At 41.3% G+C, this 26,653-nt stretch overlaps 1 protein-coding gene across 1 annotated transcript in view; it reads right to left on the bottom strand.

Annotated features, from left to right (window-relative positions):
* The window catches only part of ANKDD1B (ankyrin repeat and death domain containing 1B), a 55,577-nt gene that overhangs the window by 10,211 nt on the left and 18,713 nt on the right, over positions 1-26,653 (bottom strand). The window contains exons 4-12 of the mRNA XM_045566424.1: positions 23,573-23,671; positions 23,368-23,472; positions 18,962-19,060; positions 18,089-18,187; positions 13,320-13,418; positions 6,814-6,912; positions 4,390-4,488; positions 1,201-1,299; positions 267-317 (exon numbers count right to left, since the gene is read on the bottom strand). Coding sequence (XP_045422380.1) covers positions 267-317; positions 1,201-1,299; positions 4,390-4,488; positions 6,814-6,912; positions 13,320-13,418; positions 18,089-18,187; positions 18,962-19,060; positions 23,368-23,472; positions 23,573-23,671 — 849 coding nt within the window. The remainder of the gene's footprint in view (positions 1-266; positions 318-1,200; positions 1,300-4,389; positions 4,489-6,813; positions 6,913-13,319; positions 13,419-18,088; positions 18,188-18,961; positions 19,061-23,367; positions 23,473-23,572; positions 23,672-26,653) is intronic.

Below are 26,653 nucleotides of genomic sequence, written 5' to 3'. Positions count from 1 at the left end.
AAAAATAAATAAGTAAATATAAAAATAAAATAAAAACAAGTTTACAATAACCAAAAAGTGGAAGCAACCCAAATGTCGATGGATGGATGAATAAAATAAACAAAATGCAGTACATACATACAATGCAATGTTATTCAGCCTTAAAAAGGAATAAAATTCTGACACATGCTACGGTATGGATGAATCTTGAAGACATTATGCTAAGTAAAATAAGCCACTCACAAAAAAGCAAATACTGTATGGTTCCACTTATATGAGGTACTTACAGTAGTCAAATTCGCAGACACAGAAGAAAGCAGAATGGTAGTTGCCAGGGACTAGGGGAAGGGAGAAATGGGGAGTTATTTAATGAGTATAAAGTTTCACTTTATGAAAAAGTTTTGGAGATTGATTGCATAACAATGTGCATATACTTAACACTAGTGAACCATATACTTAAAAATGGTTAAGATGGTAAATTTTATGTATATTTTACCACAATTACAATTTCTTTAATTAAAAAAAAACAAGTTTAGACACATGTAAGTTTACTCATTGCAGCTCTGTTTATAATAGCAAAAGCTCAGGAACAACTTAAATGCCCAACAGTTTAGGACTCGTTGAACAAATTATGGTATGTCCATACCATCCTCTACCATGCAGCTGCAAAAAAAAGAATGAAGAGCCTCTCCATTTACTAATATAGAAAGAGCTACACTTTATAATGTTAAGGGGAAAAAAACTAAATGCAGAACAGTATACTGTATGCCAGCACTGTCTAAAAAGAGCAGAGGAATGGAATAAGAATATAATGTGTTTATGTTTGCTTATATATGCATAAGAAACTCTGGAAGGAATAGAAGAAATTTATAATAATGGATACATATGGCCAATGTTAGGCAAGTAAGAACAGGAGTGGCTGGGAAATTTTTACTATAAAACCCTTACTAGTTATGTTTTTATTTTTGGACCATATGAATCTATAATCTTTTCAAAATTTTAATAAATCATTTGAATTTTAAAAACACATTTTGTTAGAGTAAAAATTCTTACTGACATAGCTCAATCAAAACTGGAATGCTTTACTGACTGAAGATGCAAGGTTTCTCCAGCCTGTGCCATTTCGCACAGAGTATGCTAATGCTGCCACTCAGGGCTAAGGACCACCAGGGAGGGCTTAGCAACCACCTCAGCTGAACAAAGTGAAGTCCATGCGATTACCTTATCAACAACCTTCAAGTCACAGCCTGCCTTCAGCAGGGCTTCCACCAGCTCCACATTTCCAAGATCAGCAGCTATATGCAGAGGGGTTTGCTGTCTCTGCCATGAGAAATTTAAAAAATGTAACTGAAGCACAACAAGGAGGGAAAAAAGCTTGAACAGGAAAAAGACAAAGGGAAAGTAGAGGTGCCCCATACAGGCTTAAGGAAAAGGGATAAGATCGTATATATTTAAACAGATATGGGGACATACATTTCAGTATTATTTATAACTGAAAGGAAGTTTCATGCTTAACAGAAAGATTTATTCGATACATTTTGGTATATTTATATATTAGAATAGTAGGAAACCATTAAAAATAATTTTTAAAAAATGATATCAATACAAGATATCTAGAGTAGTCAAATTCATGCCCATAATCCCAGCACTTTGGGAGGCTGAGGCAGGAGGATCACTTGAGACCAGGAGTTTGAGGTTGCAGTGAGCTAAGATGACACCACTGCACCCTAGCCCAGGTGACGGAGCAAGACTGTCTCAAAAAAAAAAAAGAAAGAAAGAAAGAAAGAAAGTAGAATGATGGTAGTCACCATGGGCTGGGGGAGGGGAGAATGGGCAGTTACTGTTAATGGGTATGGAGTTTCAGTTTGGGAAGATGAAAAAAGGTCTGGAGATAGATGGTGGTAATGTGAATATAACAGTGTGAATATAATTAATAACACTAAACTGTATACTTAAAATAGTTAAAATGGTAGATTTTGTTATATGTATTTTACTATAATAAAATTATTTGAAAGATTATTTTTAAAATGAAAAAATGCTCATGATATAACCATTAAAACTTTAGGAAACAACAACATTATATCTAGCTGAGCTTGATTTAATTTAAAAAGACATATAAAGAAGGAAATACAGTACATCAATAATGTTAATGGTAATGTCTAGATGGAAGAGTTAGAGTTTATTTTTATTGCCTTCTTGATGCTTTCCTGTTTTCTTTTCTATCTTTCTTTTTTTTATTCTTGAGATAGAATCTCACTCTGTCGCCCTAGGCAGAGTGCAGTGGCATCATCGTAGCTCACTGCGACCTCAAATTCCTGGGCTCAAGTGATCCTCCTCCCTCAGCCTCCCGAGTAGCTGGGACTACAGGCACTCGCCAGGATCCCTGGGTAATTTTTCTATCTTTAGTAGAGACAGGGTCTCACTCTTGCTCAGGCTGGTCTTGAACTCCTGAGCTCAAGTGATCCTCCCACCTCGGCCTCCCAGAGTGCTCGGATTATAGGTGTGAGCCACTGCACTTGGCCCGCTTTCCTGTTTTCTATATTTTCTACATTGTAATGTATAAAGGAGTCCAATATTTCTCATTTCTTCCTGGAGTAATCATTTTCCTATCAAGAGAATGAGAATGTTTCAAAAGAAATATGTGAAATCACAAGAAAATGTTAATCTCCCACTAAAACGAATGCTGATGTGAAGACATTTCTAAAATTTTAGGGCAGAAAGGAACCTTAGATATGATCTAGCCCAACCCCTAACCAAAAAGGGAAAGCAACTTTCCCAGGGTCCCATAGGTGGGCAATGGTGTGTAGCCCAGGACTCTTCCTACCAGAGCACAGGGCCAACCTGCTTAGGGCGTCAGCATGATTATTGCCAAAAAATCATCTATTAAGGACCCTTATTTAGATGGCAATGTGCCTTGGGGGCACATCACCCAAGACATCACACTTACACTAACCTATCAAAACTCTACAGCACTGCTAAATTTGACTGGCTTAAAAAAAAAAGTCGATACCAATGTGGAACAGAGACACAACTGTAATGTATCAAATGCCAACAAAACCCATTTGGCAACCCTGCTACAAGTCTAAAAGGCAGGAAATGCACTAAAGCATTAATAAGAGTTATGTTTCTTTGGTGAGGACTACAGACACATTTAAGGTTTTTAGTTTATTTATATTTTCTTATTTTATATAAATATTTTATGTTTAAAACATAATTTTTAAATTTTATATGTGTATTCCTGGCTTAGTAAAAAAAATAAAAGAAACGATAAAGTCTAGTTCTGTAAATGGATGGCAAGCCTAACGAATGTGCCCGCCCTAGAGCACATCTAGCCAACTCTGTTGAAACCAAACTCACATGTGAGCACAAGGATTTGTGTGTTTAGCAAAGATTTAGCCCATTAGGAAAGATCTGAGGCATTAACATAGTTGAATACATAAGTATATTTAATAACAAGAGGTTTTCCTTTTCAAAAAAACTTTTGAGATAGTAAAAGCGGGTGGTGGGGAGGATAGGTTCCCAGGGGGAGGAAGGAACAGCAGTGCATATAAATGAGTCTTTATTCAGCTCAGAGGAAAAATTAACTCATAGTTTGGAGTTGGGGGAAACTGCAGAGATCTGAGTCAATGCTTTGGTTTTACGGATGAGGAAACCGAGGGTCACACGGTGGGTTAGGACAGGCATGCCCACTGCACCGTGGAGTCTCCCTAACCTGGAGGGGCACCACTGAGGCTTTTTTGGGAAGAGGCAGCCGGAAGGTCTCATCTGGCCTCAAGCAGGACCCTGAAAGGGCTCCTCTTCCTTCAGAGGCCCCCTGGAAGAGGGCGGCTCAGCCCCAGAGAACAGGCTGGGCTCACGCAGTGCCCATACCTGTCCTCTCTGTTATTCTGCCTCTGCATTCCCACTCCAGCCAGTGATGGATTGCTTTTATGAGGCATTTGATTCTGCTCCAGTTGATTGAACTTGCAGCAGTGATTTTTTTTTCCCCAAGAGGTCTCTTTTGCCTTTAGGCTAAGGGAAGACACACTTACTGTCTCTAATACAGAAACAAAGCTTCCTTCTTGTGGGGAAGGGCTCCCTGCCAATTACAACATTTCACATTGGGGGAGTGGCTTTTGATTAAGGAGCCTCTGGCAGTTTACCTCTGAACTCCTGTTTATCAAAGTGCTGGGCCTGTTAGATGTGAAGGATTTAACTGTGCACTGGCTGAACTCCAGCTGCCTTCTGAGATAAAACAAATGTGTGTGTGGGCATGGGGGTGGGTGGGAGTTACAGAAGGAAAGGATAAAAAGAATGACCGTGTTCCCCCCACCCCGAATTTTTAGGGCAGCTTGAACTTGATCAAAACTCCCCATAAAAACACACTGAGTTGAAACGTAGACTCTCCAGCTTCTGATTTGCCTGGCTTACCTGATTTAAGATGTCAATATCATGCTGTGCCCTTAATAAGCTGTTTACAACTGTGATATGGTTGTTGGTAACAGCTACATGAAGCGGGGACTCCTTAGGCTGCAGAGAGAAATAAAAATTTCAAATCCAAAAGATTCCGGCTCATCATTCAAATCAAAAAGCAACTTATTTCAGCAGATATTTACCAATGATCTCTCAAGTACTGGAAGTGCCCATGCCAGTGGCGGCCCATTGTTAAGTGTTCAGCAATCATTGTCACCCCAAGCTGAGAAGCCAACCTACTCACCAGCAACCAGCTCTCCCTCTTCATTCATTCTGGTGCTATTCTGAGCACCTGCTGTGGGCCAAGCCCTTTTCAGAATGCCAGGGATTTAGTGGTGAACAAAGCTCATTCTCGGGAACCTTCCAATCTAGTGAGGTAAGCAAATAATAGTTTTTCCAAAGTCACACAGATACAGTATGCAATTACAAATTGTGGTAAGTGCTTTGGAGGAAAACTAGAAAGTGCTGTGGGTGCATGGGGGTGGGGGGAGAGCTGATCTTTGGGAGGTCAGAAAAGACTTTCCTGAAGAACTGACATTTGAGCTCAAATATGAAGGATAAGCAAATATTAAATAGGCTGAACTGCAGGACTTCTCAGAGCCTCCAAAGAGCTAAAGGACACTGGGAGTAGCCACAGGGGGAAAACAGTTGTACATTCAGCATTTCCTGAATTGATCTGCTCTGGAGCCCTCAATCTGAAGAGTGTCTTATGGGACTGATGTCCCCATTACTGAGGACACCATCTCGTGCTAGCCCTCCCACCTGCACAGAGTCCAGCCACCATGTGTTCACCAAGCCTTTGCAGCCTGCTCTGTCCTCTTTCTTGGCTAAACTGCCTGTCTTCTCTGCCACAACCCACTGTGGGTGGGTCCCCCTAGGGCTGTGGGCTTCCAGGAGTAGAGAAGGCAGCTGAGGTGGGGAAGGTCGAGCAGGAGCCCTCAAGGCAGGAGAGAGGGGTGAGAGGCTGCCAGTGCAGAGAAGAGGGGGAGTGATGGGGAGCCATTACAGGTGTGAGGGAGCAGGGCTGAAGATCCAGTGAGACTGTGGGCAAGATGGGAGCTGAGCTGAGAGCAGAATGAGTGGAGAGGAACACAGGTGTGTGTGCAACAGGCAATTAGACCGAGTGCAGCGTCACTCAAGTGAAACAGATGATACCAATGATACACATCAGTTAAGCATATTCAACACCTCATCATGGTGCTTACTCCACACTCACCTCCCCAACAGTTTATACTCTGTCTTAAACACTGGGCTAACAGCTTTTCAGGAACCACATCATTCACAACAACCCTAGGAGTTTGATCTTATATTCCCCACTTCATACGTGAGGCATGCAGAGGATCAGTAAGTTCCACAAGGCCGTGGAGCAAGGAAGCGGCAGGGACAGGACTGGAACCCAGGTTCCTTCTCAGGAAACAGGGCTAGATGGATGGAAGAGAGATGTAGTGAGTTGGCAGAGGGAGCAGAGGGAGCAGAAGGGGGGGACAGGTAGGACACCAGGGACTATCTGAGGTGAACCTGAGGGCTGTGGGGGTGGTGGTGTGAGGGGAAGGCTTTGTGCAAAGGTCTCTTCTGCTCAGGAATAACCTCTTTTGAAGCACTGAGCATGAAAAAAGAAAAAACATCCCTCATCTCAAAGAAGTGGGCAGCCAGTGTCTTTTCTGGGCCACCCACCTTGCTGGGGCCCAGTTCCTCCTGAGAAGAAGGAAGTGTCCTTGGACTGAACCAGGTAAGTTCAGAGCCAATTCCCCTGACGCCATGCTCCAAAAACGATCAGACATGGTTCAAATCACATCCCTTCTCTTGAGTTAATATAATAAATAGTAATGGCTCAGCAAGATCAGAGGAAATAATATTCTCACAGGAGAAATGAAAATAGAGTGAAAAACAGAGGAATGTTTCTCATCTAATTCCAGCACAGAGGGCCTTTCTTAATCCTACCAAAGCCAATGCAAACTTTCGAAAACCTACATTAGTATAAAGGATTGACTTTCAAAAGAAAAACAGGATTGTTCAGTGAAGGGGGAAAATGATCACTCTTCTTCATATTTACAGCAGCTTCATCATTTTCCCAGACTGATAAAATTAACACAAGAGTAATGGAATCTCTAGACATACAAGAAAGATTTATTGTAGCAAATACAAACATTTAAAACACAAGGATTACATTTTATTCAAGAACTTCAATGACTTTCTAAAATTCATCTCTTGGATTTTATTTCTTAAGAATTAACCTCCAAAAGAAGTCAGTCAGCCTTCCCAGAAAGAATTCCTCCCTTGTGAAACATCCCATCCCCTACATGGATCTTCAGCAGGTATCTCCCTGGTATAGCCAACCTCGTGGTGCTAGGACAAAAGCGCTTAATGTTAGAATAGACTCACTTCCACCCTCTGGTGCAGATCCACGTTCTCACTGAGAAGAAAGTTGACAAGGGATGCGTGGCCATTCCGGGTTGCTTTCTGCAAACCACTGATATTGAGCTGTAAGAGACACATGGAGAGCGAGTCCCATTAGAATCCAACCTGCTCTCTGGTGTTTATCACATGGTAACCAATTAATATAATGAAATAGTACAACTATAGTCATATGCCACATAACAACGGATTTTGGTCAACAATAGACCACATCTTCAGCCCCCAGCCCCCATGCTGCAGACTGGTACCGGTCTGTGGCCTATTAGAAATTGGGCAGCACAGCAAGAGGTGAGCAGTGGGCAAGTGAGCGAAACTTCATCTGTATTTATAGCCACTCCCCATCACTTGCCATCTCCCCCAGTCCATGGAAAAATTGTCTTCCATGACATCAGTCCCTGGTGCCAAAAAAGTTGGGGACTGCTGAAGTGGTCCCATAAGATTATAATGGAGCTGAAAAAGTCCTACAGCACAAGTACTTACCATTGTGTTACTATTCCCTTACACTATTCAGTGCAGTAACATGCTGTATAGGTTTGTAGCCTAGGAGCAATAGGCTATCATATAGCCTAGGTGTATAGTAGGCTGTGCCATGTAGGTTTGTGTAAGTATAACGACTAAATTGCCTAACACATTTTTCAGAACGTATCCTTGTCATTAAATGATACATGACTGTATTTAAAAAAGAAAACCCAACATGTTTCCAATTATTTTGGGGGACCATTACTTCTAAGTATCCCCCATAAAAGCGTCATAGTCCTAGGAACCATATGTGCAATGGACTGAATATTTGTGTCCTCCCACCCCATCCCCGCAAAAAAATTCGTATGTTAAAACTCTAATCCCAATGTGATATCAGGAAGTGAAGCCTTCGGGAGATAATTAGGTCATGAGGGTGGAGTCCTCATGAGTGGGATTCATGCCCTTATAAAAACAGGCCAGAGCTACTACCTAAGCAGGAAGAGAGAGAGCCCTCACCAGAACCTGACCTGTTAGCACCCTGATCTCAGACTTCCAACCTCCAGAACTGTGAGAAATAAATGTTTGTTGTTTAAGCCACTCAGTGTTACAGTATTGTTTTTATGGCAGCTAAGACACTATGCCTCAGGCAATACGCCTTAAATCCCTGTTTCCTTTCTGGAAGTATGAAGTGGACTGGAACCAAGTCTTCTCTCCATATACTCCAGCAAACCCCCTCTTTGGGCCAAAATAGGGGACTTGACATTGGCCCCAGGAAATGCCTCAGCAGTTTCCTGCCCCCTCTGTCTACTACCAGGGCCCCTCTGCTAGGTAGGGTCTCAAAGTGAAAAATGATTTCTGCCCATGTGTAGTGTTTCCCCATCACCCTCTTGCTCAGCTCCTACAGCAACTCTCATTCCCTGAGCACAAGTGTCTGCACTTGGTGCCCAAGCTAGATGGCACCAAACTAGATGGCTTGACGGCATAGCCTGCCATCCTTCAAAAGGCCCAGCACAGTGCCTTGCAATAACACAGGGTCAATGAATCAGTGGTTGCTTGAGTAATTGTAAGATTGCTACAAAGTACTTTCAGGTCTTTCAAAGAACGCTGTGGGAGATTGTCTTCCCCAAATGGCTGCATCAGCGTCTCCTGCCCCACACACCCTTCTGCAATATGACCTTGCCACTCCCCCATCAAGAGGTAGGGCTTTTCTCTCCACTCCTTTGAATCTGGGTGGACCTTGTAACTGTTTCAGCCAATAGAATACAGCAGAAGTGGCAGTGTGCCAGCTCTAGGAGTGGCTTTTAACTGGCCTGAGAGCTGCTGCTCTCTGCCTCTTATGATGCTTGCTCTTACAATACTTTGTCTTGGAACCCAGCTGCCAGGCTGTAGGAAGGCTGAGGAACCCTGAGACACCACGCATTGGTGCTGAGCCCAGCCAGCCCCAGCTGACAGCTGGCATCAAGTGCCAGGCATGTGAGTGAGCCATCTTAGATATTTAGCTCAGTTAAGCCTTCGAATGACCAAAATCCTGGCTGACATCTGACTGTAATCATGTAACAGATCCAAAGTAAGAACCTATTAGCTGAGCCCAGTCAACCCACAGAGCCATGAAAGATAATAATACATTGTTTTAAACAATGGTACCCACTGAACTTTGGGCAGGTTTGTTATGAAGCAACAGATAACTGGAACAGAAGCTAACAGGAATGGTATGCATATCTCTGACCAGCTGAAATCTAGCTTGAGCTGATGCTAAGTGCCTATATGACCTCGGATACGTGCCCTACCAAGTATGGGCCTCTTTGTCCTCATCTGTAAAAATGGCATAAGCGTCTATATTGGTTTTCTATTGCTGCCATAACAAATTGCCACAAACTTAGTGGCTTAATACAAATAGATTATCTTACATTTCTGGAGGTCGGAAGTCTGAAATGGATCTGACTAGGCTAAAAAAAATAAAAGTGTTCTTGGGCTTGTGTTCCTTCCTGGAGGCCCTTGGGGGAATCCACTTCCTTGCCTCTTCCCGTTTTTAGACACCTTCTATGTCCTTCGGCTCACATCTCCCTTCCTCCGTCTTTAAAGCCAGCAACAGTTAGCTAAGTCCTCTTCACACTGCATGGCTGACCTCCTCTTCCACCTCCCTCTTCCACGATAAAGGTCCCTTGTGATGACATAGGGCCCACCTAATAACCCAGGAGAATCTCACTGTAAGGACCAGCTGATTAGCAACCTTCATTCTATCTGCAACTTGAATTCTCCTTTGCCAAATAACATAACATATTCACAGGTTCCAGGAATTAGGATGGGAACATCTCTCTGGGTAGGGAGCATTATTCTGCCCACTGCCTTATCCTACCTCTTTTTCTCAAACCATAGTAATGCTAGGAGTATAACAAACAGTAAATGTGTACAGTAATTGTAACTATTATTTTATTAATTCCACAAAACATTATTGAGTACCTATGTTGTGCCAGGCACTATGTTAGGCTGTGGAGGGACATGTTGGTAAACAAAACTGACAAGATCTCTGATATTACATTCCAGTGGGGGTTGGACGATCAATTGATCCATAGATTGGTAGACTGGTAGATCAGTAAATCACTAGATTTAAAATAAATCTGTTTATTAGGTTCTAGATGTTATTAGAAGAATAACATCAGTTAGTTGTACGTGCTACAACAAAAAATAAAGTAGCATGATTGGATGGCTATCGTGGGTGATCAAGAAAGCCTTCTTGGGCTGGACATAGTGGCTCATGCCTATAATCCCAGCACTTTTGGAGGCTGAGGCAGGACGATTGCTTGAAGCTGAAGCCAGCAGCTCAAGACCAGACTGGGCAACATAGTGAGACCCCTGTCTCTACAGAAAACTAAAAAAAAAAAAAAGCCAGGTGTGATGGCCTGTGCTTGTAGTCTCACCTCCTCAGGAGGCTGAGGTGGGAAGATTGCTTGAGCCCAGGAGTTTGAGGTTGCACTGAGCTATGATTGCCTGGGCAACAGAGTGAGACCCTGTCTCTAAAAACAAAAACAAACAAACAAACAAAAACAGCCTTCTTGGATAAGGTGACATTTAAACTGAGATGAGAATGGTAAAACGTGCCCCCACTGGGAAGATCTGAGGCCACCTAAAGCAGAAGGAAATTTGTGACGAACTCAAAGCAGGAATCTTATAGCAGGAGGAGCTATGGGAGCTATGGAGCTATGCAGCATTTACCCCTGAGGCACTACACGCAGTGTGTAGGGACTACAGACTTCTTAAAAGCCAAAGAAACCTTTGAAATCTAAAAAAAAAAAAATTACTGGCTCGAAGATACCAAAAGAAAACCATGAAAATGAAGTAAATAAATATTTAATTGACATTCATACTTCATTGATTGTTAAATGTAACATTCATAAAATATTCATTATATTTGTAAACAATTTGTAGGTTACATTTTTTCACCTCCCTTAAATTCCCAATTAGGTACACAGAGTTCTAAGAAATCAGAGTCCATCATAAATTAGGTGAGTTTGTCGTAGCCAAATAATTGTAAAAGCAAAAACAGCCTTTTAGAGTAATTAACAGCAAGCAAAAATTTATTTCAAGTGGAATGTGTGAGCACTTAAATATGTTTGATAAGACATGAGGTTGGGCCTGCAGAAATACGAGTTCTTAGGACCCACAAAAGTCATCATCAGACCCAGGACAGTTCATAAGGCCCTGAAAAGAGCCTGCCGCCCAAACTCTGGGCAGCCCCTCCAGCCAGCACAAAAGGAGGAAGCCTGCTGTCCACTAAATTCATAATCTCACTCTAGTTTCCTCCTCAGAAGTGACTCAACCCTTCACTGGCTCCCCTTGCTGATGCGGGGGGGCGGGGAGCACAAAAGCAATCTGGTGACCAAGCTGACAGTGTCAGCAGGTGAAGCATTTCCAAGCTCAAACACAGCAATCACCCACAGCTGTGAAAGCAAAACTGGGTCTGACCCACCCCATGGGAACGTGTGTCCACACTGCTGTTTCCTTGCTTCACACTGCTTGCCTCACCAGGGCTTCACGGGGCTGACAGAGATAGTGTAGACAGCAGTGGGGGCTGAGGTGGTTGATCTGAGCAGTGTGATAATGAACTTGGGAAATACTCTAGAAGAAATAAAAGCTGAAAAATGGACTCAGGACAATTTCCAGGCTGCCTAGAGCCTGTTCACAAGGTAGCTGAGGCATTGGCTGTGAGGATATGGAAAATAGACAGCCTGCAGCCTTAGTCCGGTGGGAGAACGTTCTGTTGTGAAAATCACTACAAAACAAAATCCCTGTGAGGGCAAAGTAATCAAATACAGAAGTGAGGGAGGGGACAGAACCATGGAGTGTGCCTGAGAGAGTCTTGCTAACCTGGGAGGCCTTCCCAGGGACTGAAGGGGGCTACAGACTGGGGACAGGGCAGAACCTGTGCAATGACTGAACAGTAGCACAGCTCTCCACATTCTGAATATTTCATGGCGCCCATGAATTCTTAACTTTGTTTGCTTATTACATCAATAACCTTGCAACTTCAGTGGGAATCAACTCACCATCTTCATTTCCACTTTCCCTTACTATCCTTGTGTCTCTCTATAAAATCGAATATTATTATTATTATATTAACATTTATTTATATTTTATTATTCTATATTGTTTTCAATTCATGTTCTATGATGAAAATCATCTATATTGCAATATAATTTTAGTATCTATCATTAAAATTTTTAATGGTTATATAATTTCCAAGAAATAGATGCACCAAACTTTTATTCTGCTTTCTCCTACCATTCATTCCACATATATGCTGTATCTAATTCTTGGCTATTGGAGCTAACTTTATCATCTATTTTAATGCATGTAGCTAGCTTTTCTCTCCTTTTAGAGTATTCCCTTAACATAACTTCCCACGGGTGAAAAGAAAGTGACAAACTCTTTTCAAAGGGGTTATACAAATATATACTCCCACCAGCAGAATACAGGGTATAAAACATTACCAGTTTGGGACTTTATTCTTAATTCTAGCATTTCACTTTGTAACTTTTGAAAAGGAATTGTTCATACGATGTGCTGATATAGATCTCTAAGATATATCGGCAATCAAAAGAAATAAATAAACCAAGATGCAGAGCAGCATATACTATATGATGTGCTACCATTTATGTGGTGTTGGTGTATATATGTGTATGTATGTCTAATCACATTTTCCATGTGAATGCATGGAAAATTCCTGGAGAACTAAATAAACTATTAATGATGTTAGTTCTGGAGAATGACATTTAGAGGTGAGGTTGGAATAAGACACTTTTTCATCATTTACCCTTTGGAACTTTTCAAATTTTTTTGTCATAAGTTATTTTCATTATAATGAAATAGAAAAATAGAAAAAGGAAGTAAACTATCTGAAAACAAGGCCATTGTGGTGGAGTCAAACATAAGTTTGAATCTTTGTACTGCCATTGACTAGTTGTATGATCCTGAACAGTTCCTTAACTTTTCCAAATTCTAGTTCTCTGATCTAAAAAAACGAAGATAATAATACAGTCTCAAAAGTTTCAAAGCTTCTCAGTACATACATACAAAAGCGACTACATACAAAAATGTTCTGTCTTTAGAGGAAAGCACCATCCTGCCTTCTTCATGCTCCAGGCTGACCACTTGAGCTCTCACATGATAAACTTTTTTTTTCCCCAGCATCTACTCTGTATAAGCCAGGCATGTACTAGTTGCTATGCAGAAAACAAAGTAGAATAAGAGTATCCGTGTTTAAGAAGTGACAAGTACTTGCTCCTTTTGTCCCATCTTCAATTATTCCTTCCTTAAGTGAATAGAAAGAATGGTATTGCTTTAGAGGAGATGTTAATTAGGGAATATCAGAAGTAAATCATTAATTCTTACCAAAACCAAAGCATATTATAAATATTAATTCAACAAAATCCCAGTGAGTAGATTGATGCAGAACCAGAGTCCCCAAAGAACACTTAACCTCCCACTGCATGAGTGAGAATGCCTGGAGCACATACTTTATTTGGAATGTTGATATCACTTCCTGCTGCCAGTAACACTTTGCTGCATTCTTCATGGCCTCCTTGAACAGTCAGAAAGAACGGTGTTTCTCCATTCTAACAAAAGCAAAAGTGAGTTAAAATTAATTGTCCCTTGTCGTGGAATGAAATTACTTGACAAACAGTGTGTTTTCTCTATACCTTTTGTGCTTTACCCTTAATAACAGATAGCATTTTGTCTTCAAAACAGTGTTGCATGAAAAAATATATAAAAAAAAGAATAGCATTTATTGAACAACTATGTGTCTGCAGATACTGCCAAGACTATGTGCTTTGGTACAGTTAACTCACCTAAACCTGTAAGGTCAGGGTTAATATTATCCTCATTTTACGTATAAGAAAAGCAGCAAAGCTAGGATGCAAGTCCAGCTGTTTGGCTCCAAAGCCTGCACTCTTAACTACTCTGCCACAGTGCCTCCTTTCAGACTTTCCATCCACCATTCACACTCTTCACATTTATTTACTAATTTATGTAGCAAACATTTATTCAACTGTGTGTACTGGGATTGGAAGATATATAGGACACAGACACTGCCCAAGAGAAAGTAACAGCCTGTTAAGAAAGATAATCTTGGAAAAGGGAATTATAATAAAGCATGAAACATAAAAAAAATTAGAAGTATGCTTGTACAAAGTACAGCTTTAATCTTTACAACTGGTTTAAAATGTCGCATGTCATTTTTAAAAAGTAATACTAATTTTTTAAAAAGTAATCTCAGTACTTCTCCTGAAACTCAGGATTAATACTAGTAGGATAAAGTGAGAGTTTAATTCAGCCCAACACATAGAGGAAAAAGAAGGAACTGGTTCTACAAAATAGCTGCTTAGATATTTCCTGTTCCTCATGCTGACTCTGTTCTAAAAATATTGGGAAGAAATACAGAATCCCTTCCCCATTTCCTAGCCATTTCCCCCTTTGGACATTATTTTCTTAACAACCACATTAAGATAAGTTCAGAAGGCTTCACTTGTAGCTAATGAGGTATGAACAACCATGGTAACAGGAACACAAGAGCATGGACACCAGAGTTCCCATCCCAACAGGGCGGGAAAATTGCATCCCAGGCTGCTTCACCTCAGTGCCCAGGACAGCCATCTGTATAAAGGGATTTCTCCACATAATCTGTCTTCTCATTTTTCCAGGAAAACAGATGCCAAAAGACAAACCCCAGCGGGAAAAATATTTGCAAAAATGGGAAGGAGAGAATTCACATCTTTAATATATCAAGAGCCTAATAAACATTCATATTTTTGACCCAACGATCTACCTCTAAGAATATACCCAAAGGAAATAGTGAGGAATTCACGCAAAGAGGTTTGTGACAGAATTACCTATAATATACAAAAACTGAAAGAAACTAAATATCCAAGAGCTAAAGAATAGTTAAATGAATTTTGGGCAGCTGCTAAAAATATACCATAGGTATATGCAAAGCAACACAAAGGAAACTGGATGGGAAATACATCAGATGTCTATAAGATAATTCTTTGCATGTGGAAAAAATATGAAACTGCTATTTATGTTTATATTTTATTTCTGGCACATGTCTTATAATATATTATTTATAAATGTATATGTTATAGGCACATGCCCAAACATTCTTTACTAATAGGAGTTTGCTACCAAGAGTGTTTGGAGACCTCTGCTCTAGAGCATATACACATGGGTCATGCATGGGTCACTCTAACTGACCTGGCAACCGCCTATATCAGAAAGCAGAGGTAGCCCATGGCTGCATGAACATTATGAATCTTACTATCACTGTATATTTTATTTTGTGCAAATGAAACCTGTCATAATCTGCAATTAAAATTTGTTGGACTTTATGAGTTCTACCCAATGTGCCCTGACTCCTAAATAGCTATTAATAAAAGGTGGATGAAATCTATGTGCATACATCCCAGTGATAAAGTTTTAAACAGAACAGGGCAACCATGACTAAGACTTTAAATCAGGGCTGGGTGCGGTGGCTCATGCCTGTAATCCTAGTACTTTGGGAGGCCAAAGCCGGAGGATTACTTGGGGCCAGGAGTTTGAGACCAGCCTGAGCAACACAGTGAAACTCTATCTCTACAAAAAATAGAAAAAAATTAGCTGAGTGTAGTGAGCGCACACCTGTAGTCCCAGCTACTCAGAAGGCTGAAGCAGGAGGATCACTTGAGCCCAGGAGTTGGAGGTTGCAGTGAGCTATGATGATGCCACTGCACTCTAGACTGGGCAACAGATCTAGACTCTGTCTCACCAAAATAAAAAGACTTAAATTCTGAGACTATAGGACCTGAGGCCTGCTATAGTTTTGTTTTGTTTAAGAGACAGGGTCTCACTCTGGTGTGATCATAGCTCACTGTAGCCTCAAACTTCCAGGCTTAAGCAACTCGCCCACCTCAGCCTCCTGAATAGCTGGGGCTGCAGACACCAGCCACCATGCCCACCTAAGTTTTTTAAATTTTTGTAGAGATGGGGTCTCATTATTTTGCCTAGGTCTTGTCTCAAACTTTTGGCCTCAAGCAAATTTCCTGTCTTGGCCTCCCAAAGTATTGAGATTACAGGCATCAGCCACTGTGCCCAGCCTCTGCTACGGTTTGAATGTTTGTGTCTCTCTGAAATTCATGTTGAAACTTAATCTCCAATGCAATACTATTAAGAGGTAGCCTTTAAGGGCTATCTCAGTCAACCAGGTGGTAGACATGATATAACTGTCATTGCTTGAGCAGTGCATTATAGGTGTCAGTGGCTTAGAAGCAAATATCAGAAACAATAGTGGGACATCCTTTTAAGAAATTCTGCATCTCAAGCACCTTTGGAGTTAAGGACATCAAGAATGAATACGAAAATCAAGACTGAATAGAAGAATCAAACTCAATGTGAAGTTTAGGAATACTTAACCAGCTTATCTTGCTTACTTTGTCCTTTATGTATGATAAAGAAATCTAAGATACAAGTCTAAAAAACTCTTTCAGTAGGCAGCATAAAATAGTCTAAGTGACAAGAAAGCTTTTTTGTGTCATAGTTAAATTGGCAGCATTATTGTTACATAATATAATGGTGTGCCTTACAATCAATGGTATCTTAAATTAAGTGCTTATGATATTACTTCTTCCACTGTCTTTCAGGAGAGGCACCAAGTTTAGAAAGTACAAGAACATTAAGCTAAGAAGTCCAAGAGGATTACACTCAACTGAGTTTCCAAAGAGCCAGCCCAAAAGTCATCGACCCAAAGGTTAAGAAGTGACTCACAAATCTGCCTCCACAGCCAACACCCCCCCACCCCCTGACTAAACCCCAGACCCAATTTCTAGCTCCCTACCACTCTACCTGAATATACCCCCTCCCAGGTGCTCAAACCAAACCCACTCAAATCCTCATTACCCACCCACTCACCTGCTCCTCCCTTGTGCTCTCCACCAATAGCCTGATCCAGGGAGCTAGGAGTCAGAAAGTCCTCCCTCTCCCTAAGCCTGGTCACATGTTCTGTGGACTCTGCCTCCTCCTGCCACTTCATCCTCTTTGTTGCCTGTGAGTGCCTCGGTGGAGGTCTTCCATAGATCTTGCTTCCTCCATTTTGGCAGTCACCTGAGTGGGCCTCCCCACTTCCTGGCTCTCCCAGCACTAATCTACCCTTCAAACAGCTGTGATAGTTATCTGCCTACACCCAAGGTAGATCCCATCCCTCCTTGCTGTTTAAAACCCTTCAAGGTCTCTGCTGGCAACGCATCAAAGCTGAACCATCCTCTTGGTAAGCACAGCCTCTTACCATCTGTCTGCTATAGCTCACTCAGCTCCTGCTTTCCAAGCTAACTCTTCCTTAATTTCTGCTACCCTGAACTGGTCAGTCCCAGGACATACCACACTCCTTCTCTTTCAGGCCTTGGTTCCTTTACATGGGCTCTTCCCTCTGTCTGAAATATTCTACAGTTGTGCCTTCCTCAAGCCCCCTCCTGCCAATGTCCATTCAAATGCCAAGACCCAGACAATATATCACCTCCTCTGTGAAAACAGTAATTTCCTTTTTTTTTTTTTTTGAGACAGAGTTTTACTCTGTTGCCTGGGCTAGAGTGCTATGGCGTCAGCCTAGCTCACAGCAACCTCAAACTCCTGGGCTCAAGCGATCCTCCTGCCCCAGCCTCCCGAGTAGCTGGGACCACAGGCATGTACCACCATGCCCAGCTAATTTTTTCTATATATATATGTATGTTTTTAGCTGTCTGTATAATTTCTTTTCTATTTTTAGTAGAGACGGGGTCTCGCTCTTGCTCAGGGTGGTCTCGAACTCCTGAGCTCAAACAATCCGCCCGCCTCGGCCTCCCAGAGTGCTAGGATTACAGGCATGAGCCACCTCGCCCAGCCTGTAATTTCTGAAACAGATTTTGCTCTGTGTTCCCATGGTGTACTGTATAGACATCTATTATTGCATGTAGCCCAATACATTATTTTTTTTTGCATGTCCTTCTTGCCCTGCGGGCTTCTAGAATAAGAATACGAACTTTGTCTAGCATAAAGTACATATTAAACAAACTTTTTAAATGAATATATGAATAAATAAATGGATTAACAAATGAAGTACTGTGGATACTTTGAAGAAAAAAGTAGGACTCTTTTAGCATCACATTTTATACCCTGTGTCACTAACATCTTTGTTTTCCTCCCCTTCTTTTCTTGAAAGCCATTCTTCCAATCCTTCCCCCTTTAAGCCCTATGCCCACCTGTAATGAACACTTCCACGTACCTCATTCATCTCATTTATTTCTTGCCATTGAGTTAACAGCACCTTCACTGCAGGACTGTGACCATGCTTTGCAGCAAGGTGCAGGGCAGTGTTTCCCTCCTGCAACAGAGACACACTCAAGGCAGAATCCCCTGTGCAGGGGAACATGCCCCTTTCATAGTAAGGGCTGCAATGGGGCTTCTGGAAGCTTTCATTTTGGTTAAAGCTGGGTCCAGTGTGTGGACACCACATTATCTGCAGTTTTAAGTGAAATTCATAAACGTCAGACGTAGCTGACTGAACCAGTAGGAAAAAAAATTCATGCTCCTTGTTCTACCTTTGCTACCAATTAGTTGGCAAAAAGTGGGATAGCAAAAGTAATTCCATTTAACTTACGTGATGGTAAACTGGTGAAAGATTTCTGGGAGGTAATGTTAGCAATATCATATACCAAAGGATTTAAAAATATGCAGGACCCTTTGACCTACAATTCCACATCTAGGAATTTCTCCTAAGAAAAGCATCAAAGATGTACATATGGATATGGATGCCTACCCTCGGGGGTCTTCCCTCCCCATTCACGGTGGGGGGGGGCTGAGTCTCCAGGAGATTTCAGGGGAGGAGAAGAGAGGGTTGGAGTTGACAGTGGAAAACTCCATGTAGTCTCTTGACGTCACAAATGTTTATGGAGCAAAAACTGCCAATCTAGGCAATCTACAGCATAAGTGGATAGATTTGCACGGATGTTCCGTGATTCTGACTGTAGTAACAATTTAACAACTCTACTGCTGACCAAAATGCCCTCACCAAATCTGCACACCAATTGTTACCCTCCCACATCAACTGGTACTACCCTTTCTCTTGTTCCCCGCAAAGAAATAAAGTCCATATTACCTTGTCCTCTTCTGAAGTATGCAAATTAAGGAAGATTAGTTTTTCTATCATGTCAACATGGCCCCTCTCAGCAGCCAAAAGAAATGGTTTTCTTCCTTTCTGAAAATCAATCACAAAGCCCCAGCATTTATTACACCCTTAGTGAATAAGCAAGACAATTGGCAAAGCGAGCAATATTTTAAGGATGATGATGGGGCCAAGATGGTCCTTCTGGTCATAGTATTCTAGTCTCTTCTTAGAGGAGGGAGGTGACAATCTCTTTGATGTCAAACCAGATTTAGTTCTGGGCTGTCACTCAAAATTCTGGGGAACTCCACATCAGTATGGAATCAGTTTCATGAGGGCGGAGAAGTGTACTGTCCAGAAAGGGTCCTCCTAAGCATCAGGGCAGGCACAACATCACAGTCAGGTGACAAGACTCTCTTTCAAATGTAGCAATTTTATGAACTTTCTGTATTTATTCAATAGTTTTTTTACTCAACTATTTACTGAGAAGCTACTATGTGCCAGACCCCAACTCAGGCACCTGTGTATCACATTAAGCCTTGCACTTGGGAGCCCCTGTGGAGAGGTACTAGGTGGGCCCAGCACAACGCCCCACAAAGCCTCCTGTGCATGTCTATACCCACAACATTTCCCCTTACCCCTGGGGTCAGGGACTTAAAGCAGAACTCCAGCATAAGGGGAAAACCGTGAATAGCTAGAGATTTCAGAGGCAAAATAATGTGTGCCATGAGGTCGAAGTGCTGTAAGAACAGTGTGTTGTCAATGAATACTAAGAGGTGGCACTGACAGGGCAGGAGACACTGGGTTAGTTCTGCCCTTATAGACTGGAGCCAGCAGGCTTGATTAAAGCTAAGGTTGTTAAATATTTTTGTATGTCTATATAAGAAAACAGCTCTCGTCTCAACTCCCCTTATGCTCATTATCCCCACTCCTCTAAAAAAAGAAGCTTCTTTGCATTTTGACTTTCAGAGACTTCCTCTACAGACGCCTTTAAACCAACGGAAATTCCCTTATATCTGTAGCTGAAACCAATCTAACATTGAACCACCAAACTCTTGTAAATACTCAACAAATATATGAAGAGCTTCTGAGGCCTTCCTTTCTAGTTCCCTCCCTCTCCAAACATGTTACTCTGAGTATTTATTTTTGATCACCAGATGGAAGTTTACATGTAAATTCAAAATATTTAGACTACTTTACCCGTAACTTCTGGCTGTTCTAATCTCTCTCCTCTCAAGGATCTCTAGGCCATGGAGCTGGGAGACATCTGAAAAGATTTCCCCCCACCTCCTGTCCTCCAGCTCTCCCACCCCCATCCAAACTCTCCTTCTGTTTTAAAGGTCTCCTCCCAGGAAAGCTTTCCTTGTTAGCTTTTGGAGTTCCCTCCAGGCCAAGGAGAAGGATTTTACTAATCCTGGTAGGTAAACAGGCTCTCAGTCACTTTCTGTTGATAAGAAACTAGGCAAGAGGGTAATTCTGTGCAGGTGAAGCGGTCTCAGAATTTTATCAAATGCATTTCATGACTCCACAGTACCTTTAAACAAGTACAGATGGGAAACTCAATGCTGAATGAATAGACCCTGAGCTCCTGGCCCCAGCTCCAACTAGCTTTTTCTTTTCTAATTTTTTAAACTGTGGTAAAATACACATAAAATCTGCCATCTTAACCATTATTAAATGTACGCTTCAGTAGTATTAAATACATTCATACTGTTGTGCAACCATCACTACCATGCATCTCCATAACCCTTTTCATCTTGCAAAATTGAAATTCTGTTCCCATTAAACAATAACTCCCTATTCTCCCTTCCCCCTAGCTCTTGGCAAGTACCATTCCAACTGCCTTTTGCCAACACACTTGACTTCACTCACAGATCTTAGAAAAAAAGTAGACTTTGTTTGTCTTTCCCATTGATCAATCCAGTTTTCATACAGGACCAAAATTAGACTCAGAGAGTCTTCTTTCCCTAGACGACCCAGTGGACTCATTATTTGCTCTTTTTTTTTTTTTTTTTTGAGACAGAGTCTCACTCTCTTGCCTGGGGTAGAGTGCCGTGGTGTCATCACAGCTCACAGCAACCTTAAACTCCTGGGCTCAAGTGATCCTCCTGCCTCAGCCTCCCAGGTAGCTGGGATACAGGCACGCACCACCGTGCCTGGCTAATTTTTTCTATTTTTAGTTGTTTGGCTAATTTCTTTCTACTTATAGTAGAGATGGGGTCTCCCTCTTGCTCAGGCCGGTCTCAAACTCCTGAGCTCAAGCAATCCTCCCACCTCGGCCTCCCAGAGTGCTGGGATTACAGGTGTGAGCCACCACGCCCAGCCTATTTGCTCATTTCTTATATATCTCTGAACCCATCTTAATTTAAGATCTCTCAGCTGGACATGTGGCTCTCCACAGTCTGCTACCAGGGCTCCTCAGCCTTTCCCCAATGGATAGTCAGAGAAGGAGGAAGGGTTCAGGACAAGCTCAGAACCAGCTGAAAAGGGATGATGGAAAGGAAGGCTGCTGGCTGGTAGAAACTCAAGAAGTGGTGAAGGCTCCCTGCTTTGGTCTTAGAACATCATCAGTCTGCCTGATCCTTCCCAGATGCTGCAGTCTCCCATGAAAGCAGTCAGAGTCCACTGAAGGGGGAATAAACTGCATGTCTCATATGTAACAGACCCTCAACAAATATCTGCTGAACTGAATGGAATGGAATTCATTCATAGGCCACATCCCTACTTACCATGGATCAAACTGGAAAGAGCCCATTTCCTCACCCTGACACTAAACGGTATTTGACTATGATTGTCAGTTTGAGGAAATCAGGTAGCACATTTTATCCTATAACAATTGTTACTATAACTACCATTTAGTGAACACTTAGCATGTGCCAGGCTCTTTGCTAACTGTGTTATAGTCATTACCTCATGTAAGCATCTCAACAGTGGCTGCTCCAATATTGCTACATAGGAATGGCTTAGTGGTACTGTGTAGTTGGAAGGGGGTTGTGGAATGGCCCATCATGAACCTCATTTGCATAGGTACTTTTACATAAGATCAAGGAAATATCAATCATCTACATCAAAGAATGGAAGTTTGCTGAGAAAAAAAATTATATGGGGGACAAGACTTCCCTATCATTGTTGATGCTACCATTAAGTAAATTTTATTATTTCCATTGTACAGATGGAGAAACTGAGGCCTTCAGCAGTTGGAGAACTTGCATAACTAACATATTGTGGCACTGCCTGAGTATAGCCAAAGTCTGTCTGCCTCCAAGCTATACATGTATAGTTCTTTAGTCACATGTAGAGGAAGTAAAAGAAGTTTATAGACCTAACTCGAAGAAATCATTTTTGTTGTTGTTATTGTTGTTTTTAAGATTGAGGTCAGGAAAAACTGTAAAAGTTTTTAAAAAGAGGTGAAATGAAGGGAATATTACTGATCAATTTCTAGAGAAACTTGAAGGGGAAAAATATTCTAGTGGTGCAGAGAAAAGTAGGTCCCATTCATGAAGTATACTCCACTGCTGAGGAATCAAAATGCCAACTGCACAAAGGCTACTACTGTCACCTATGGAAAAAGCACAGAGGGAGATATTACAGGGAAAAGACAGTCCCTGGCACATGGGCAATGCCCACTGTCATCTGAGAAGGGAGACAGTACAGCATGATGACTGGAATCAGCCGACCTGGCTTCAAATCCTGGTTCTGTCACTTTTTAGTTTTAAGACTTTGGATCAGGTATGTAGTTTCCCTGAGCCTCAACTTCTTCACCTCTAAAAAAATAGCAAAATATCTCTACTTTATAGAATTGTGGGGATTAATGAGATAATTCATTCCTCCAACAGTGATTTGTTAAGTATCATAGGGGACAGGTCCTAGACTTCTTACTACTGAAATAATGTATGTAAGTATCTTTCTCTGTTCCTAGCACATTAATAGACACTCATTAAGTGGTAGCTGGAATTATTCTGTATCTCCTTATGAAAATAAAAGGAATACAGACAAATACAATTTAACCACATTATATTCCATGGTTCATTGCTGTATAGCTTTGGGTCAAATGCATTCCAAAAAGGCTAAGCAGAATAGAATAAAATTCAGGCACACATTCTGAATATTAAAAGGGATGGATACTATGCACACCCTGGCCAGGATGGTGGAGTAGAAAGGGAAGAAAGAATCTGGCTGCTTCCTCAACACTTCCTGTCCTCCCCACATGCAGGGGGGCTAGGATCACCACCAACACCAATACATCCCTTCCATTCCACAGTCTGCCACGGTGATGGAGGAGCTGGCTACAGAGCTAGGTCTGTCTCTGATGGCTGCTCTTGTAGCTCTATCAGGGAGAGGAAGATGGCAGAATTTGGTGGGGGGTGGATGCAAGACCTGTCCAACCACTGTAAACACACCTCATCAGGCTGGTTCAGGTCCTTCAGGTGCAGATCTTGAATGAGGTACTCCATGATGTGCACATTATTGCTCTGAGCTGCAAAGTGGAGGGCGTTCATTCCATCCTAAAGAGAGCGGGGAGAAGGGGGGTGATACTTAGAGTGACCTGAGAATTTCCCATCTCCTGCAATAGTGAGGTAAGAACCTATGTCTAACCATACTTACCTGATTCCTGGCTCTCTGGTCAGCTCCAGCTCTAACCAGCATGAGCATGATCTCAAGGTTTCCAGACCAGGCTGTAAGGTGAATTACTGTCAAGCCATGCTTCCCCAAGAAGAAAAAAGAAGAGAATCTATCACTCAGGTGAGCCATGGCAAACTATCTCATCAAAAAGGCCAAGTTAATACTACATTGTTGAAAATTAGAAATAGACAATTTAATATACAGCAAAAGTAATATTTCAATTGTATTGAAAAAAATGGTAGGTTTAATAAGTGGTACAAGCACAAGTCATTCTCCATCTGGAAGATAATAAAATGAAATGCTATATCACACTACACTCACAAAAAAGCACACAAACAATAAATAGATTAGAACAAAATCCAGACTATAATGTACAGTCTCTTAATCCCGAGTTATAAAAGACAGATGATAAAGTCAATAAATGATAGATTTTTTTAAAATGTGTCTTTAATAAGGAAAAACGGTTATTCTCTAATATATGAAGAAAAAGATAACTAAACTGACAGATAAATGGATAGAAAGAGAATGGAGACCATTATTGTTTAAGCAATCTGGCAATATCTAATAAAAGTTAAAATACAACAAGCAATCCCACTCCTGGGATCTATCCCATGAACATAAAATTTCAGGACCTAATATTACATATACATTGTATGTATTGGATATATATAGGACATACATTGGCTATTGATTGTAACACTAAAAACTAGGAGCAAAGCAAATGCCTATCAATATGGGAATGGTAAATAAATTGTGGGATAGTCATACCATATAATAGGTTCATTAAAATTAATGAATTAGCACTGTAATAATTGATTTGGAAAGATTTCCATGAGGTTTGCTAAATATGGAAAATAAGATGGAGAATAAATATAATATTAATATAATCCCATTTTTTAAAAAAGCAACAAAATCCCCTTGTGTATATGTATATATCTATATCTATTGTAGCTGGATTGATATAGATATGATTATATAAACACACAAAAAAGCACAGAAATAAACACAGATCTCAGATTGTTAATGTAGTTACTAGAGGAGGGGAGGGTACACAAAAGTGAAAAAAAAAACCCAACGAAGACAAGTTATAAAAAGGATTCCATTTATACAAAAGCTATTTAAAAGATTCCATTTATACAAAATTATACAGGGCTGTGTGCATGTGCGCAAACACATGAATGCATAAAGTAGTTAGACTGAAAGTGAGATTCAGATCAGAACTTACCTGCAGGGGTGCTGTGGGCAACTGTATGCTGACTTGTATGCTGAATAAGCAGAGAGAAAAGTGTGAAAGGAAATACAGCCAGCAGTTAACATTGGTTATTTCAGGAAAGTGGGATTGGAGGGAAGTAAACTGACAAAAACTGATCTCTACCTAGAAAAGCAGTGCAGGGCAGACATTATCAGCAGTATCTTTAGGATCAATCAGAACTGACCTCCTCTTCTGGTCACTTACTACCACTTTCAAGTACTGTGATCGTGGTCCACTTAGTTAACTCTCAGCCTCAGCCTCCTTATCTATAAATTCCTGTGTCTGCTTTTCTGTTTCCTTTTATCCTTGTCATAAAATAATCCATTTCCTTTGTACAAGTGCCTGCCCAAAGCAAGCCCTTTCACTATCTCTTATTTGCCTCTCCTAATCAGCTGTGTTTGTAATCCAGGAAACCAGTTTGCTAGATGTACACAGTATGAATAATAAATATGGAATGAAGGTCTGCGGGGCACTTCTATTAAGTGCACAAGCCTTTTAGCATTTATTTTGGCTGCCCCAGAAATTACATTAATGTATTCCCTTATTCTCAGTAGAGTTGGGAGAGTGAAACAGCAAGTTTTAGATTGTTGAGGTATGACTCTAAATTGGTGGTTCCCAACTGAGGGTGATGTTGTCCCCAGGGGACATGTGGAAATGTATGGAGACATTTTTGGTTGTCATGATTGAAGGGTAATATTGGCACTTAGTGGGTGGAGGCCAGGGATGCTGCTAAACATCCTACAATGCACAGGGCAGCCCCCACAACAAAGAATTATCTAGCCCAAAAGTCAATAGCACCACTGTTGAGAAACCCTGCTCTAAATGTACACACCCTGTCAAATTTACATTTCAGCTGTCATAATAGATGGTGAGTTAGTCCATTTACATATTTACAATTCCAGCAAGAACAAAACTCTTAACAATTTCTGCACTCTTTGTCCCAAGAACAACAATGTACAATGACTAACTAGTTGAGGGTTTTTAAAAATAATGTGCCCTAAACACAATTCCATCTCTTAATTTAGCCTTCCCTACAAATCAATGCTCTATATTCCATAGTACTAAATCTAGTTTCACATATGGTCTCTTTTATGAGACCAGAACTATTTGATGAGACAGGTGATAAATCATGCTTTGATAGGAGCTCTATTTTTCCCTAGGAAGTCATTCCTAATTTCAAAGCAACCAACATTTAAAAATTCCAGGCACACATCATAAAATCGAAAAGCTGGGAATTCAAGCTGCAAACAACTTGAGTCTCTAAAACCACAACTTCAGAGTGGAGCCATCATTCCTCAGAGGCAATGAATCACTGCTCACAGATGTAAATTCCCCCAGAAGAACCTTCATTAAGTACATTCTTCTGATATGAAACTGGCATGCCTGCGACTTAAGTTTAAGAGCATGTGTCATGGATCACACTCACAATGGGCTCCTGATGCTCTGTGAAGCACAAAATGCTCAATAGTCACTGACAGCCTGTCCTCATTACAAGTCTAGTCACAGGCGAGGTCCATAACTTCCCTGGAGAACACTTACACTTGAGGAGCTTCCCAGAGACAAGAAGCTCTGAACACAGATGCTTATCATTATCCTCTGAGTACCACCTGCACGCCCACCTGGGATCCTCTGTTCATCTCTGGAGTAAGAGCCTCCATTTATCTAGTCTACCTCTTCCCAAGATTCAGGGATGTGGCCCACTTTGAACCTGGAGGTCCTCAGTGGCTGGGCCATGCATATGATTCTTACCACTCAGTGCCTTGAATGGTACTCATCTGCTACAGTCTCCTCCTTGCTCCCTAGATAGACAG

Source organism: Lemur catta, chromosome 12 (assembly GCF_020740605.2).
Source record: "Lemur catta isolate mLemCat1 chromosome 12, mLemCat1.pri, whole genome shotgun sequence".
Classification (NCBI taxonomy): Eukaryota; Metazoa; Chordata; class Mammalia; order Primates; family Lemuridae; genus Lemur; species Lemur catta.
Note: the sequence above shows the minus strand (reverse complement) of the source record. Positions and strands in the feature narration are given on the sequence as shown.